The sequence below is a fragment of the Astatotilapia calliptera genome, chromosome 9 (genome assembly GCF_964374335.1).
Source record: "Astatotilapia calliptera chromosome 9, fAstCal68.1, whole genome shotgun sequence".
NCBI lineage: Eukaryota > Metazoa > Chordata > Actinopteri > Cichliformes > Cichlidae > Astatotilapia > Astatotilapia calliptera.
In genome coordinates, this window is record NC_137430.1 from 17,440,627 (window position 1) to 17,458,660 (window position 18,034).

The 18,034-nt window shown below is 42.6% G+C and overlaps 1 protein-coding gene across 1 annotated transcript; it reads right to left on the reverse strand.

The window, feature by feature from the left end:
• Positions 1 to 865: 865 nt before the first annotated feature.
• On the reverse strand, positions 866 to 16,264 carry crispld1a (cysteine-rich secretory protein LCCL domain containing 1a). The gene is made up of 15 exons (XM_026180048.2): positions 15,983 to 16,264; positions 15,067 to 15,437; positions 9,127 to 9,245; positions 7,451 to 7,583; positions 7,238 to 7,353; positions 6,989 to 7,089; positions 6,708 to 6,902; positions 6,004 to 6,064; positions 5,851 to 5,917; positions 5,518 to 5,648; positions 5,367 to 5,410; positions 5,198 to 5,270; positions 5,043 to 5,118; positions 4,779 to 4,912; positions 866 to 1,836 (listed from the first exon to the last, which is right to left on the reverse strand). Exons 2-15 carry the CDS (start codon positions 15,325 to 15,327, stop codon positions 1,785 to 1,787), a joined length of 1,563 nt encoding a protein of 520 aa, XP_026035833.1. The 5' UTR covers positions 15,328 to 15,437; positions 15,983 to 16,264; the 3' UTR covers positions 866 to 1,784.
• Between the last annotated feature and the right edge of the window lie 1,770 nt (positions 16,265 to 18,034).

Sequence of the window (18,034 nt, forward strand, 5' to 3'; positions counted from 1 at the left end):
ACTGCTGATCAGCTGGGATTTCCCCACACAAACATCTGTAGGATTTACAGAGAATGGTGACATAAATAATATCCAGAGAGTGGCAGCTCCTTAGGTGAAAATGCCTTGTTGATGTCAGAGGTCAGAGGTGAATGGGCAGATTGCTGAAGGAAGGAAACAGTAACTCAAATAATCACTTGTTACAACCAAGGTATGCAGAAGTGCACAAGTTGAACACAAGATGTGCTACAGCAGCAGAAGACCACACCGGGGGGGGGGGGGGGTCTATCTGCTAAGAACAAGAAACTGAGGATACACTTTAAACAGGCTGTGATATTTGGATGGTAGGCTCTGAATTTGGTGTAAATAACATGAAAACATCCAGTTCATACTGGTGGTGTAATGGTGTGGGGGATTTTTCTCAACCAAATGAGAATCACTTAAACACAAGAGTCTACCTGAGTATTTTAGCTGACCGTTTCCAGCCCTTTGTGACCACAGTGTACCCATTTTCTCCTCCCAGCAGGATAACACACCATGGCACATCATCTCAAACTGGATTCTTGAACATGACAATGATTTCACGGTATTCAAATGGCATCCATCATAACCAGATCTCAATCCACTAGAGCACCTTTGGGATGTTGGGAAACAGGAGATTTGCATCATGGATGCACAGATAAAACATTAGCAGCTGCTGCGTCATGCTATCGTGTCAATATGGACTAAAAACTGTGAGGATTGTTTCCAACGCCATGTTGAGTGGAGCTAGTTTTGAAGGCAAATGGGGTTCAACTCAGGACAATCAATGTATAATGCAAACAGCTTTTTAAATCAAGTTAACTTTAACAGACTTAAAATGGAAAAAGAAAGTGGCTAATAGAAATGTGTGGTCATTCTGTTGTTTTATTGCAAAATGAACTTTTCCTAACAATCCCAAGTTAGGAAAATCTAGACGCAAGGAAAACAGAGATGAGAATAGAGTTGCTTGCCCATTGTAACGACTACAGCTTAAAAGAAAGCATATTTTATACTGCACGACATACTGTATGAGATTTTTAAGACGTATTTTTGTTTCTCTGTATCAGTGTCAAAAACGATTACTAACTGGGCATCATTTTTCTTTGGAGCAACGACATCCGGTAAAATAAAATTCAAAATGAAAGGTGAATGGTGAACCCCGGAGAGATGAGCATACTTCCCGACCTGCAGGTAGTTTGAACTAAACCACATTTTCTGGAAAATTACAAAGAAATTTATCGAACAGGTGATCACAGCAACAATACTTAAAACATATAGCAGCATCCTTTACAAGTTATAATGATATAGTGTCTAACCATACAAAAATAAATGAATAACAAATTTCCCCAATCCAGAAGTACAAAATGTAGCAAAAGCACCAATAAATGTGCCAGACTTAATATAAAAGTGATATTATCTCTGAAGTGCCATTATAAGGTCATATAATACATTTCTATAATTAATATTCATACACAGATATTTGCTACAAAGGCAATACAAATGTAATACTATATTAACAAATTTGTACAACAAAGTAATCAGCAATATTTACAGTTTTTAACATTTCCTGCTAAAGCTGACAAAAACTCATGGTTCTCATTGCGTGCATGTCAAGTTTCTTTTTTGTTGCTGGGCTTCCGTTGCCATAGTGACAACCTCTAACCCGTGTAGTGTAGGAAAGCCAGAAACATTTCAGTCATTGAGTTTGACAACATGGCTTGATTACCACCTTTTCAACAGCACAAGTGCGATTTTCTGTTTGGTGAAGCTGCCCTCTGGGGCTCTCAAATCACAGCGAACACCCGGAACGCCTTCCCTCCGGGAGGGTTTTGAAGGCTGCGGGGAAGGAGAACAACAAGAGGGAGAGTGAGTCTGGGTGCTGCATGTGTCAGATACAGAACATGTCCCAGCCTACATGACAGACACACACAAACAGATCGACTGGTTTTGTGGAGAAATGTCCGTGGCGGTGTGCTGTCTGACGTTCTGATGACAGACAGCACACAAACAGATGGAGGCTGAAGTTCAGTGAAAAAAAAAAAAAAAAAAACAGGTAAACCACCCATTAATACACAAACACGAGGAACTTCATGTGGTCACCCAGCAAAGACAGACATGTTGTAAAGGTAAGGGACACAGATAAGTGATGGGCAGACGTCAGGTATCTTAGCAGAGTGACAAAGATAAATTAAGTGGCGACAGGCATGGTAAGAGCAAGGAGATGAAAAGGAGGAGGAAAGGGCTTTGAATGAATGAGGCTGTGAATGCAAGTCTCCCCTCTACATAGGTCATGGGAAGTGTAGTGATTCTGCAGACCACAGTAGGGGCAATTTAATTTCTCTTAAAAACTGGAACAGACTACACTGTATCTAGGTCACTTTGAAGAGTGGCTGGTATGAACCTGTGGCCTTAATATTGTTGCAAGGTGGTGCAGCATAAATTCAACACAAGCTTTCACCTTATTAGCATAGCAATACCTTAGCTTGCAGGAGAATTTAATAACAGCTATCTCAAATTTTATATCAGAGACACTTTGAGTCTTCAGACTCAAAGATCACATCTGCTGATTCTTCTACATTCAGAAGACAGCGTTACACAGCACAGATTTGAATTTGTTTGAGTACTTTATAGGCCACTTTAAGCTTCTTAACATTCCAACAGCCACCGTAAAAACCAGTGATATCTCTTGTTTCCTACTCTGTGTTAGCACATGGCACCAAACAAGGTAATCTACTCTCAACCCTCTTCGTCGGATTAGACAAATGAAAAATGTTGGGGCAGTATAAGCAGATGTACACCCCTATGTCGATGATGAAGTGCTCTATTTGCAAACTAGCTGAGGCGTTTCATCTTATGTATATTGCTGTCCTTGGCTGTGGCATTGTTAAAGCTGGAGTGAGAAGCTGTTACATATACATGACCAGCTGTTACATCCGAGCACTCGCCAAGTGGGTTCACACAGTGCTGATTAAACCATGTAAATGGATGTGTATTTTCCAGTATACCAGAGTTTTGAATCTGGCATCTGTGGTGACATTCCCATGCTGGCACTCCAGTAGAGATGAATTTTGTATTATCAAAAAAATAACCGGTTTGCCAAAACTAAAGAAGGGAGAAACCACAGAGCAGGATAGAAAAGAATATATCAGCTCAGTGTGGTAGAAACACCCAAAGAAAAGGAAAGTTTCTGGTGCTCTAGACAGAAAAGGAACTCGTTCAGAGAAAGAATTAGTGTCTAAAAAAGATGTTTATAATAAGTTATTAACTATTGTCAGCTGTGTTTATGTAATTATTCTTGCTGCCAGAAGGGGGAGACAAAAACAACAGAGACGCTAGATGTTCTTTATATGCTAAAAATTGGTCATTTCAGCTTCTTAATATTGCTGGTTGCTAATGCGGATGTAAGCATTAGCAACCAGCATTGTGGGTGAGTAAAAGATTACAAACAGGCCATTCCAGCCCATTGTTAGCTGACTGCCAAGCAATGTGACGGCATTATAACATATCACACCTAATTTAACTTTTATGGATATAAATGATGTTTTTGTTCTGAAATTAAAATGACACAATGTTTTTACAAGATGTTATAGCTGCATAATTGCTGAAACAGATTATTTTAATTAATTGCTAGGCAACATGATGATGTCATAATATTTGATATAGGTAAGAACTTTCAGAGGACTAAGATAAACCTGTGTGCAAAGTTTGGTCGCTCAACTCCTGTTGGTCCAAGAGGAGTTGAGAGACAAAGAAACAAACACAGACAGAAATTTCTTTGCAGATATTTGTTGTCTGTGCTACATATATTTCATCTTTTTAGCTTTTGTGATGCTGGCTACTTTTCAGCTGTATTATATTTAATAAATATTCAGCAACACAGCAACTTCAAATGCAGCAAGTCAGCTTGTCGGTGATGACGACTTCTCTTTCTATACCATGTAGCAAATTAGAGCAATCGAACGCCATTTCACAGATTCATTTAGATTACAAGTGACCGTACAAGTAACCAGATCCGTTTCTACCAAATAAATGAGATGTTTTACACATAAATCCTTCATAAATCCTTGCAGCTTCTTTCCTCAACCTGATTTGCATTAATTCATCCACTTTCCTGTTAGAACCAAGCAAGAAAATTATCTAAAATCGGATTCAGTATTGACCCCCTTTGAGATAAATGGTAACAAGACCCTGTTTCCTCGGTTACACGCATTAACTTTTTATTTCTGTCCTTTTAAATTTTTCTGTTTAACTATATTAAGCTTTAAATCCTTGTCTATTGGTCGTCCTTTTTGACCTACTACCAGAAAGCAAACCACGTCTAGAACTACACGAAGATGCACTCCTCTTGTGTACACTAATTGCCAAGCAATTCATTATTTTAAACTACAAGAATGCAAATGACTCTACCACGTGCACTGCATACAGGATGTAACTGCCTGCATCTTCAAATGATTAGGTCCAGAAGGAGAGGAGAGTAGATACCTGAGAGGCATTGATTTCTTACTGCTCCACTCTGGGTGCAAGTGCATTAACCTCTTCACTTTCCTGTCATGTATTAAGGCTGAATGCTGACACAGGACCAGCAAACCCCCCCCAAACAATATATCTATATTGGTATTATAAAACAGAGATAGGATACTGTTATGCATTATTTATTTTGTCCTTCTTTTATTGTGTATATAACTATTTTCCATCTATCTATCTATACACATATATATTTATTTATTTTATTATTTATTTTCCCCTCTTATAAGATTGTGAGGTTAGTCATCCAATACCTCTCTGAGGAAATGCCATTCTGGTACGAGGCGATGTAGTGTTTTCGCTTGTCCACTGGCATCACATCGATGTAACCACCCACATCGTTCCTGATGACTCCAGCGTGGACGGCCGCTCGACATATACTGGACTTCTACAGGAGCATGCAAGAGGAAGGAAAACATGTCAGAAATGTTCATTCATTTCTGTCTCTAAAATGCTGACAGCCCCAAAGTAGTGTGAATTAGTGTCTGACAAGTTCCGCTTCAAAAACAGGGACTTACATCAGAGTATATTCTGGTACCGATCACTCTGGATATGTGAGGATTCTCTTCTACACAGTTTCTCGGGCAGTATAACCTAAGACGAATGATGAACAGACATGATGCTAGGCAGCTCTGATAACCAGAGAGAGTGTGCGATACAGGGAGGTGCATACCTTGGACAGTGTTTTACAGGCCTTTCGTATGGACACAGTTGTGCAACTGTGGTTTCACATGTGATGGCTTTGACTGTAAGAAGGAAACACAGCGGGTGTCGGCAAAGCCCATAATGAGAAGCTGGAAACAAATGACAACATATCTACATGCACAGCATGACAGACTAACCTGTCACTCTGGAGACTGTGAAGGAGTTAGCACTTTGATATTTTCTGTCAAGGGGAAAATGAATACAGCAACATTAGATGTTATTATTTCTATTCACTTTCATTATATTTAACTATCAGTTGTCATTGGTGTAAATTTATTGCCGTCTCACCCAAGTGACTGGACGCCATTCTTGTAGGATTTGATAAAAAAGTCCTTTCTTCCTTGCCTTGTTACATCCATCCATCCTCCATCATTATCTATGACACCAGCATGTAGACCAGCTCTGCACACACTGGATTGCTGCAATAAAAGAGATAAAAAGAGACACCATTTATACTGTATTTAGTAAGAAATTTGGATAAATAAGCACTAAGACGTATCCTCAAAGTACAAAACATCTTTTTCCCCAAAGCTTCATCTTGCACACCTCGTGAAAAGACACTGAAGCGTCCAAATCTTTTTTAATCTTCCCTCAGAGTACACTAGCTACATGTACACTCACCATTTCATAGTACACTGTGCCAACTACTTTTCCTGTAGCATCTAGGCATCCAGCTGGGCACTCGTATCTGTGTGTCAATGCAAAAATAACCATGTGAATATGTGAACTGTACATTCTGCACCGCACCCTATTAATGCTTCGCCTTCACTGTACCTATTGCATGTTGTTCCTTTGCACTGATCCCGAAGCTTAGTGTCACAGGTCACTAGCTGGGCTGTAACACATAAACACAGAGGTCTTTGAGTTCTCCTGCAGGAAACAGCATGTGTGAACTAGCGGCTCCGATGCAGATGACTAGTTCTTAAAAGACTCAAGTGGAGACGCTTCAAGAATAAAAGACAAGAATTCAGGTTCAGGGTGGTCAGCAAAACTAGAGGATGTGTCTCATCTTACAAGCACAGGCCTTAATGTGCTGCAGAGAGGAAGCCATTTAAAAACCACAGCGAGCCGCTCTCACCCCTCAACACTTCTCAGCAAGCCAAAAACAAACACACACTCAGGGGCTCATGCTAAAATAGACCTCCCCTCTCTGCTCCAAAGAGTGACTTGCAATATTGAGTAGACTCCAGAAAGTGCCAGGGTTAATCATGGAGATGACAGATAAGGACTATACAGCATCAAAGCAATTTAAGATAAATTGCAAGAAAAATATTTAAGGTCAAAGTCTACTTCTTGCACTTATTATTCAGTATCGCTAGCTCAATACTGAGCAAGCAGCTACAGGTTTCCTTTTTCTTTTGCAGCACATATTGTCCTCCACTTCCACTCTCTGCACCTCCCAGACCTAAAACCATATTGTACACCCCCCATTTCGAGAGGAAACCTGATCCAAAATAAACAGTCAAATGGCAGCTTACACATCTGCTGTGTGTTGACCATTTCATTCTTCTGCAGGTCCTCTGCGGGGGGCTGCGTAGGGGCTGGAGCGGGGAAACTGGGAGGCTCAGGTCTGGAGGCCCGAGCCCGGGGATTTGTGGTACGGGGGACCTCTGGTTCAATAAAGTTGTTCTCTTCAGTTTCCTCTTGCAGTGGATATGAATTGTCATCTTGCCCTTAAATAAAACAGAAATCAAGGCATGATAATGAGTTATTTGCACCGACTTCTGTCTCCCTCTCTCTATGTGTGGCTTTTTCTTACCTTTGTAGCAGAGGTTGTCTTTGCATCCTCCTCCATAGCTGGGGGGACAAGAAGAGCACGGGGTCCCATGTTTGTAAGGTGCATGGCCCCACCAGTTTCCCCTGTGCACATGGAACATCAAACAAAAACTACTGAACACAGACAAACCAGGACTGCTTTAACTACAAGTGATCGCTGTGATGTCACATCAAAACGGCCTGACACTATAATTAACTCTTCACAGTGCTGGTACACAACATATCTGCTTACTTCGGTGAATAGTTGCAGACAAGATAGACGGCTTTGGCCCAGATCTGCCCCCACACGTTCATGTTGTAACACAAGTTGATTGCACAGCCAATTCGACTGCTGGTAGCCCAGACAAGCTACAAAAGAAGGACAATACGGAGAAGCAGAAACAGATGACTTAAATGTTCTCATTGCACCTTTGTAAGGTTTCCAGAAGTCATGATCCATAGCTACCTGTGTGTAATGTGTGCAAACTGGGCCAGAGCACCTGAAGGGACAGTAGGGATTACACTCTTGAGGGTAAGGGAAGGAGTAGTCTTTCACTTCATCATACCAAGCCTGAACATGGGACGTGGGTGGACGATACCTGGAGAGATCAGTAAGCACATCTATGATTATAATGTTCCAAGCAACATATCTTGTGTCTTATGAGTCCTTTGGTGTAGATGTTGGCATTAAGCTCTTCACTGCTCACTACAACTGTCTTTTTAAGTCTTGTAATATACTGTATAAGCTCTCAGTGCTCGGATATTCAGTTATGTTAAAATGCATATATATATATGTATATATATATATGTATATGGTAAATATGGCCGAGCATTAGATAAGCAGTGCTTGATTTGTTTTGACACAAGAACTCTGAGGCAAGCACACTTAATAAACCCATGTAGTGCCACCTATAGTTATCATCCACTGGCAAACAGAGTGCTCTAACTGAAAATCAACATTTGTGCTCAGTAACCAAGGACACTGATCTGGCACCAGGTGTTGCCAGTTAATCTGATTAGAATTAAGCAGACATCTCGACTGTGGAGTGATATGATTAGATGCAGAACAAGCGTCTCTTGTGTGAAGCAGCGCTGTTTTCTGGAGCTCTGCAGGAGACTGAGTGAAATAAAGGAGCAAAGAAATCTGTGTTAAGTCTGAGTCCACTCGCATATATGCCACAGTGTGTGTTTGACGTCTCATTCGCAGCAGGTAAATGCCAGTCATGGGTAACATATTGTACACTCGCCGGCCACCTTATTACTTGTGAATGTTCAAGTGCTTGTTAATGCAAATGTCTTATCTGCCAATCAGAATAGAGAAACAGGGTGATTTAAGAGACTTTGGACGTGGCATGGTTTTCCGTGACAGGCTGCTTGGAATATTTCAGAAATTGCTGATCTACTGGAATTTTCCAACACAACCCTATCTCTAGGGTTTGCAAAGAAAGGTCCAAAAACCAGAAAATATCCAGTGAGCAGCAGTTCTCTGTTCAAAAATGGCTGTTTGATGCCAGAGGTCAGAAGAGAGCAGCCAGGATGCTTTGAGCTGACAGGAATGCAACAGTAACTCAAATAACCACCTGTTACCAACAACGTAGGCAGAGCAGCATCTCTGAACGCACAGCACATCAAAACCTTGAAGCAGATGGGCTACAACAGTAGAGGACCACACTGGGTGCCACCCCTGTCAGCTAAGAACAGGAAACCGAGGCTACAATTCACACAGGCTCGCCAACATTGGACAATAGAAGAAAAACTGTCTGACCTGATAAGTCTTGATTTCTGCTGTGTCTGGTGTTAAATGGTGGTGTAAATAACACAAAAGCATAGAGCCGTCCTTGCTTCCATCAACAGTTCAGTCTGCTGGTGGTGTAATGTTGCGTTGATATTTTCCTTGGACACTTCGAGCCCTTTAGTATCAACTGAACGTTGTTTAAATGTCAGCCTGCCCGAGTACTGTTGCTGACCATCCGAGTGACTTCATTGTATCCAAACAGCCTCGATCATCACCAGATTTTTATACTACAGCTTACTTGGTCACTTAAAGTAGAACAGAGCACTTTGAAAACCTTTTGAAGTCTCCAAACGTATTTAATTTTAGTGTTTGATAGCATAAACTGTCTGTAATAACAGATTATTTACCTTCCCCAGTGTGCCCCCAGATTCTGTCCAATCTGCGGCAGCAAGCCGGCGGGACCGTGCTCCCACAGACACGTCTCTGCCCACTCCTCTGCAGTACGTTCCAACTCTGTGTCCCACACCTGCACGAGGCGAGATGGAGAAATGAGTTTCCTGGATTATAAAAGTAACAAAATGGTGATAAAATGCATAAACCAGTTCAATGTGTTATAGGGTAAAGGAGCTTAGAGAAACACTGCTCTGTGGTCAGTAACATGAGGGGAAATAGCACACCATTTCAACCTATGATGATAAGGAAGAGAAACTAGGAGCTGCTGCTGCTGCAGTAAAGCTTTTTGCCTTTCTTACTTCGACTCAGCTGACTTTTCTTGGAAGTTGGAAGTTTTGGAAGTCGTGGAAGTTTAAAAAAAAAAAAAAAAGGGGGGGGGGGGGGTTTAGTAATAACTTCCATATGTCTCTAGTGAGATGACTGGGTACATGCTTTTGTTTCACTTTCCCTCTGTGAGTTGCCCTCTCAGTCAAGTTTAGCTCTGGTTGGATACTAAGGGATCGTATTCCCATTCTGGGGTTTTCTGGGAATGCAAAGAGTGTCCTTCCTCCCTGCTGACCTATATTCTACTATAAAAATGCTAGAAAAACACCAACTGTACTTCCTCTGAAGGACGGCGTGTGTTCGTTTACTCCCAGTTCCAGTGTGGGATGACTTGTATAACAGGTTTCTGCCAGAAAGTCTATTAGTTGATGTGCATTAGTGGGTGTGAGCGCATGTATTAGTAGTATATGGGTGAAGGTGTCAGAAATATTTGCATTTCACACGTTGGGGCCTGGAATTCAGCTTACCTTCACTGAAATCTCATCCACTAACCATACTAAAATAACCCCCCTCAACTTCCACCAACCACCTCCACTGTCCGTCCCTCTAGAAACAACTGCCCCGCACACCTACTTAGCAACAGGATGTCTGGCAGTGCTGCAAATTAACTCTTAACTCAGAGCAGTTTCTTCAGCTGTTTCTTCCCGTTAAACGCATTTGTTAAAAATCAGCGATGCCAACGTGATACTGCAGAGCGGAATGTCAGTTTTTAAAACAGAGCCTTGTGGGAAGGTTACATAACTGAACAAACACATAAAAATTCATCGTCAATAGAAGGATGCAGAGTTACAGCAACCTCTCCTGCGGTTGCCTGTGGTCGTTCTTGTACAATAAGGTCAGATGTTGAGTGACAGACGCGGGGCTAAAACAGGAATGAGAATTTGTTTACCTGAAACCCTATCTGCGCTCAGACGTGACCTCTGCTTGCAGTGAGCCGCAAATAAATGTCGGTGTTGCCTTATCTGTTGCGTATCCCTTTTTTTGGCAGGATAATGGAGACCAGTCAACTCTAGTTTGATTTATATCTGCATATTTTCCCTTTGATTCTTCTCAAAGAATGACATCCTTGTGCAAAAAAAAAAAAAAAGACTGATAAGCAGTGAAATACAGTATGCAGTGCTAAATTGGTGGTTCTGTGTCTTAAAACATTTTACTGTGACCGCAACTACAATAGGCTTCAAGCCTGAAAAAGAACCCAAAATTCTGGCTGCAGCTTCTCGGAGCTCTTGGAGATTACAGTTTGTATCACAAAGACGTGATGTGCGATGATCTCGAGGCACGTCTTAAATAATGATAAAATAAGCGGCACCGTCCAGCTGAGAAACTCATTCCACTGTCCTGAAAAGTTGCAGTGAAAGCAGGTTGAGAAAGTGTTGACCGAGACACATATTTTTCAGCTGTTGAGTCTGTACAGAGTACAGCTGGCTTGTCAAGCTGCTGCTGTTTGCACAGTTCGCCCAGCAGGGGAGGCCTTGTAACCGCGAACCACCCCGCCCACCACCCACTTCGACCACAGTTCCGCGGGGCCGTAAAGAAAAACACCTCCTCTGCTTGAGTCTTTCAGCGCCGTGCACACTGCATTGTTTATTTCGCTTAACACTTCATTTGTGGCAGTTTTTTTTTTTCTGATTCTATACCAAAGGCCCAGAGGGCTACTTCCTTTGCAAGTGTGAGTTTCCTGCTCATAATCAATGGTGCATGCTGAATAATACTGAAAAGCAGGGAACAGACATGGGAATTGGGAAACCAAAGCTGGGGGAAAAGAAAACAGAAGGCGTGATATGATTTGGTGAGAACAATGGGATGCAAATGGGTAACTTAATTTACAGCAATACAAATCTTAACGGTATAGCAACAATAGTCAACAACAAGGGGAAAAATAATAAGACAAATTAAAGGAAAGATGTGTATCCTCAGTTTGTGTAAATGTGTCTCTGCTCATTTTTATACCCATGCCGTTCTTTATTCTATCACACATTACTGAGTCGTCATTGGAGTCAATGGTCCAAAAAGTTTTATGATGACATTCCCCGAAATATTTATGAAAAGTGCAATTGCAACCCATTCATAGTGAGCATTTGCAGGAAGAGCAATGTTTATAATCTTGGCATTATATTAAGCAAGTGTACTGAGAGCTTTGGACTCCCACAGCAATATATGCAGCTTGAGATGGCATGCAATTATTCATGCAGTGCATTCTAGCTCCCACCAGCTCATATCAAAGTTCCCGGGGCTGACCACTGTTTGAATGTTGTCGCCGAGCAAACACCATTATCTCCCTATTATTGTGCTGTAACAGGGGGCATGGTTTGAGCAACAATGCAAAGCAAATCATTGCTGGGTGAGAAAATCGCATTTGCAAAATTGCAGAAGGAGTTACGCAGCCAGTGTTTTGCAGATGAACCAAATGACAGGAAGCCGTTTCAACAGACGGAATTGCGAGCTGGCCAAACCGTAGCTCGAAACGCATGACAGGCGTTGGAGGAGGCAGTGAAGGATGGCTTTCAGAGGTTCTACAGACTTTTAAAAAAAAAGGCTGATGAGTCAGGACTGGATGGAAGGCCAAAGTGTTTTAAGTCAGCGTAGGGGAATGTTGGCCTCAGTTCATGGCATTGTCTAGAGGATAAAAGAGCACTTGGATGACCTCCGTAAATCACCCCCCCCCCCTCAAAAAAAAAAATCCTCTGAACAGGTGGTTTGAAGGATGTGCCAATAAGCGTAACGGCTCAAGTTTCACAAAAAGGAATCGGAAAGTATTTTCAATAAGTCAGGGAATGCCAAAGACAATCAAACACAGGGGATGCTCTCCAAACCTGTCCATCTCTGTCACCAAACAGTGCCACTGCAGGCTGTGGTCATAGCTCCTTAAATGTTTTTATAGACAATGCTATTTGGACTCCAACGAGAGTGCCACTTGTTTTCGGCAACCAGTGCAGGTGAGGTCCCAAGAGAGCATATTTTCCGTTATTTTGTCTTTTAGGCTTTGCAGGAGTTTTAAAGTAGTTTTAAGTTTTAAAGTTTTAAAGGAGTTTTATAAGTAATTCAGGGTGGATTGTTCCAAATTACTGTACATAGGATTTACTGGATGTGCTTTAAGCACCTGTGGCAGATGCTCTCTTCCCCACGCCTTGTGATTGAGCAAACCTGTAATAAAAAACAGACACACACACACACACACACACACACACACTGGAGGGAATTCATCTCCGGGCTGGTGTATGACTTCTGAACCATCCAGTGCAAGAAACGTTGCATCAGATGCTCGTCCATATAGCCGTAGACATTAACCCAGTGAAAATGTATTATCCTGCTTTTTTTATTGTTTTGTTATTGTGCTTCTTTGGTTTTTTTAAATACATTACGCATCAATGATTTAAAAGGCTCGACATTTGGCAGCAGAACCCATTCATTTATCATCCATTGCTAACATCACTGTAACCTCAGACCTGAGCGCAGACCAGCAAAGCCAAGTTAAACATCAAGGCAGGTGGGGCTCTTTCTCCCAGGATGCCATTTGTTTGTCTTACAGGGCTTCAAACGCTGACACGTCTCTGTTTATACCTGCGGGGTCAACATTTGAGTGAGCGGCAGAAACGCGGTCCTCCTACCGAAGCTTTGTGGACCGCTACAGAGTGTGAATGCTCATCCGGGGAATTTTTTGGGCCTCTGTCTTGGATAATGACAGAATGGGAACGGAGCCACAGGGATAAGGGAGAGGGGAGGCAGAAAGAGAGAGAGAGGGAGGGCAAGAAAAAGAAGCCGATAAGGGGGAGGAAAGAGGGGGATTTGAATTGATGTTATCTCTGAGTCTCTGTCATGATTGCCACAGAGGGTCACTCGGGTTGTGGTTTAATACAATGGCAGACAATAACAGAGCTGATGGGCAAATGGTTATGTGTGCGGATGTGTGTGTGTGTGTGTGTGTGTGTGTGTGTGTGTGTGTGTGTGTGTGTGTGTGTGTGTCTGCATGCCTGAGTGTGTCAGGAGAGCAGGAGAGCATGTCTATGAAGTCTTCCAGTACAGTGAAGTTGTGAGGTTTCTGAAAGGTGACAGCAGTTCAACACGGACCAAAGGAAAATCGGAGGAGTACGGAGCACCCTTTTAAAAATAAAGGGCTAAAAATCACCAAAAGACCTGCTCTACATATGACCTGAACAGCTTTTGTCTGAAACACACTGACATCTACAAAACCGCACATGAGATTTCGGTGCCTATTCTTGCATGCTGCCGTCTCTCCTAACTGCGTGCCCCTTCAGAGTTTTTTTTCCTTTTTGCTCATTTCCTCTTTTCTCCCCTTCACTTCAGTTACTTTGACACCTGTTTTGCGATGCTTTCTCTCCCTCCATCTGTCTCATGCTGCCTCCTCTTCCTATTAAAAAAAACTCTTTTATGATGTTTTTTTTTCTTTTTTTACACCTGTATTTCACTTCATCTTGCATTTCTTGCTAACTTTCATTCTCCTTCACCTCACATACTCTTGTTGCTTGCCTTTCCATATTTCACCCCTGGGTGCCCCTGCAGCTAAGAAAAAAAAAAAACAGCCAAGTGTAACAGGAGACAGTAGAAAAGAGCTGTGTGCTGCTGGCTCAGCATTTCTCCACTAGCGTGGGCCTTAACCAAAAGCCAGCCTGGCTGAGCGTCACACACACACACACACACACACACACACACACACACACACACACACACACACACACACACACACACACACACACACACACACACACACACACACACACACACACACACACACACACACACACACACACACACACACACTAGAGGTCCTCAAGTCCAACCTCTCAATTATACAATTACACAGTCCAGCAACTGCCCCCAGCAGGAACTGTTTATTTGCCTTTACCACAGAATAATACTGCCTTTTGTTCCATAGCTCTTTAAGCGTGGATGAAAAGATGATAAAATCTCATTACTTTCTGCACATTGCATTGATTTTTACCCTTTTAACTATTGCAGGCAATGCGCTGTAGTGGTCAAGCTGCGCCTACACACGTAGTGCTTGTGGAAAAGTTTCAGATTTGTGGATTGCTAAGTTTCAGAAGGTGTGCTATCCCCCGTGTGTGTTTAGTGAGGGGAGTGGGGGCAGGGGCAGCTGGTAAATCGAGCCCCGGTGCCGTGCTCAGATTCTAATTGCACTGTGAAAAGTGATCTGGCACTGTACATACACGTGATGGCCAAAGGATAAAGTCAAACAAATCTCTTACCATGAGTAAAAGAAAACAACAGAGAAAAAAAAACATTGGAGAAATGTGATCATTGGCAAGGTGGTGAACATTCTTCGCTTCTGGCAAAAATGACCAAAGTCACGTGGGTACAAAGTTAAGCGTGTGTGTGTCTCTTTGTGTTTGGGCTCATGTGTGAGGGTGCTTAGATGCTGGCATGCTGCAAGTGTGAGCCAAGTGGGACAAACGCCAGGCAGTCTGGTGACTGGGTCATTTCACTAAGCTATATGGGCCACAAATGTGCGAGAGTTCAGAAAAGGGTCAAAACATGCGTTAACTGCATGAACTACGAATCACCGAAGACGCACAGACAACACCTCCACCTACCATGTACTCCATGTTGGAAGCAGGAGGGTAAACTTGGCCTCTGAGCTTGTTGTGAAGGTCCAGGATGAGCTGAGCGTCACTATCAGTAATGGCCCTCTTCCCCCTCTGTTTGGCCTCCCACCAGTCGCCGTCCTCGTCCAGATACTTGTCCAAAATCTGCTCCCAGCCTGTGGAGTTTGGAAGCATCACCATGGATGTTGTCGTCTGGAGCAGCAGGAGCAAGGACACGCCTCTCAGCCGGTGCAGGGACCCAAGCCTCATCCTTGGACACGCTGGTGATAACGATAAACTCGAGCAGGATGGATAGGGTTGAAAAATGTTTTTGTGCCAGCACAGACACACTTTGTCTACAATGTCAGCTGACAAGGACCCTGAAGGAGAGAGAGGGGGAGAGAAAGAAATGATAATTGGAAGCTTTGCAGTTCGAGTCCTGTATCAAATTTGCTGAATAACTTGGGTCAATATTGAACTTGGTGAGGACAGTGTGTTGGCTTGCAGGCACTTAGTCTGGTGCGCTGCCACAGGTAAGCTAATGGGGTTCAGTGAGGGTAAGCTGGCAGGCTGGGAATGACTAGTTTGGATTAAGCCTGGATTAAAGAAATCAATTTTTACAACTTTCCCCCTAAATCCAAACAATAAAAGGGAAGCTTTAGAAGGAAAGAACACAGCATTACAAATCACAGTAAACAGCACAGCTGCAATGAATGCAGTTAAGGGTACAGGACGGTGAATAATGTAGATTTGCTTTTACCAAGCCTGTATAAACACAGGCTCTCACTGAAAGTGTGTGTGCAAGCAAGGATGCTGACAGAAGCTGATATAACGAGCCAATATCTAATGGAAAATGTGAACAGTAATGCATATTAAAACAGAAATGGAGTGGTGTGATTTAGTGCAGACTTTGGAAATAATTTACCTTTAATGAATTGGAATGAAGCCCACTCCTTGAGGTTGTGACAGAGATCTGGCGATGAAACTTGTGTAGCAAGAAGAAGGGAAAAAAAATCCGCCTTCAGTTTGTGTTGCAGAGCTCAGGTGGAGCGGTGTGATGATTGTCGCTGGCTGCCATAGCACGTAAATCAAAGATGTGATGTGGTAGCTTCATTCGGTTTTCATCAGTTTGGGGGGGAAAGAGAAGAAGTAGAAAAAGAAGGTCGGTCTTTCTTCTTTCAGGATTTTTGCACCAAAGCCGCCAAAGCATCACTTATCCACATTTTATCCTAAACTTGCTGGGCTTCCAGAAAGCCGCCCCTGACCACGCCTCTCCTAACTTTGGAAACAGCCCACACCGCTTCATGGCGAGACCTCTGTGCGCTTCCGGGGCAGTGCGTGCATATTTCTTTCTCCAGTGATGCGGGCAGAAAGTAAACCTTATACTGTGAGGCTCTAAAACGCACAAAAAAATCAGATAAACGTTTTGTTTATATTTATTGATTTTGACAATGAGGTTATAATGTTCGTGACGTCATTTAGTAGTTATACCACCTGATCGTTGATTGGCTCATCATTAGCGTTTTGCGATTTCACCCTGGAAAGTGATTTTGTTCAAAACCGCATTAACTTAAATCAGATCTACCTCATCTTTGGGTCTCATTTTCCCAGGTCTGGCTGTTCACAGGTGGCTCTCTGTCTTCTTCTTCTTCTTCTTTTTTCTTTTTCTGAGGTGGGGGGGTTTGTAACTAGAAAACCAAGCCAAGCCGTGAACTTGTCGTCACTGTTTCCCCGCTCTCTCCTGCAACACAGACTGAATTCCATAATGGAAACAGGCACGTTTTGTCTTTTGTCATCTGGTCATTTTTTACTGGTAGCTATGGCACATGTGGAAACAGTAGACCTGGGTGTGTTTACCCCCCCCCCCCCCCCCCCCCTCTACCCGGACAGGCTTACTTTTCCACCAGGGGAGGCACAATGTTCTTGTGTTTTACAATAAACTGCAGGCCGGCCAAGACAAGCATGTGCAGCAGTTTTTCCCCTGCTCTCCTCCCCCCAACACTAAGCAAATCCCCTTGTTTCTATGACTCCTTGATGTTTTTAGCGCTTACACATCAGGTGTATCAAGCACTACACAGAAAACTCAGCTATGTGTGGATGCCTATGAATTTGAAGTTGTAAGATTTATAATCTGTGCCAAATTTCACAACTGATGTATTATAAACAAATGTAACGCTGGGCAGGATACACGTTTGTGTATTAATAAGGTGTGGCATTGCACTCAAAGCTATAAACAGAGTCTGGCTTTCAAGAAACAACTTGTCAGTGGACTAAAGTATCATTTTAATGGAACTATGAAGTTATGAAACCCACAATTAGCTTAAAAGAGTTATAAGTGCAGTTTATCTTTGCATAGAAATGGGCCTGTGGCTGGTGTATTATTATTATTATTGTTATTATCATTATTATTATTATTGTATTGTTAATGTGTAAGGAGTAGCTTTTCAGAGGTACAGCTCATGATTTTACCTTTAAACTTTGAAATACATTTTTTTTATGGAAACTGCAACAGAAGCATCTCGTAGTCATGCTGTGAAACAAGCCAAGCTGACTGTGCACGTCTGGTTCAATCCTAAAAAATGCATTTTGTTAGCTGTCAGATAAATAGTGCAATAGAAACAAAATAAATAAATGTGTGCTTGAGTTCCTTTACTTTCTTCCACCGCAGCCCCCAGCTGATGAACTATCAGTGGGAACTGAGAACAAGACGTATATAAAAGCCTTTCTTCCAGGTTGCCTCTGCTTGTCTAACCTACTTCATTAAATGTGATACAGAGCTCACTTTGGTGACTCAATCTGAACTTCCATAAACCTGGGATTCACCGTCTGCTTCCCGGGTCAGTTGCGAGGGGTCCTCGACCACGGCTCCAGCGTCCAGCCACCTCTCCGCTGTCAGACCCAACAGGACTTTCCCAAGTCCTCATCACAGCAGCTGAAATAGCAATGTTCTTCCTCACCGCTCCCAGGAGGGATCGCA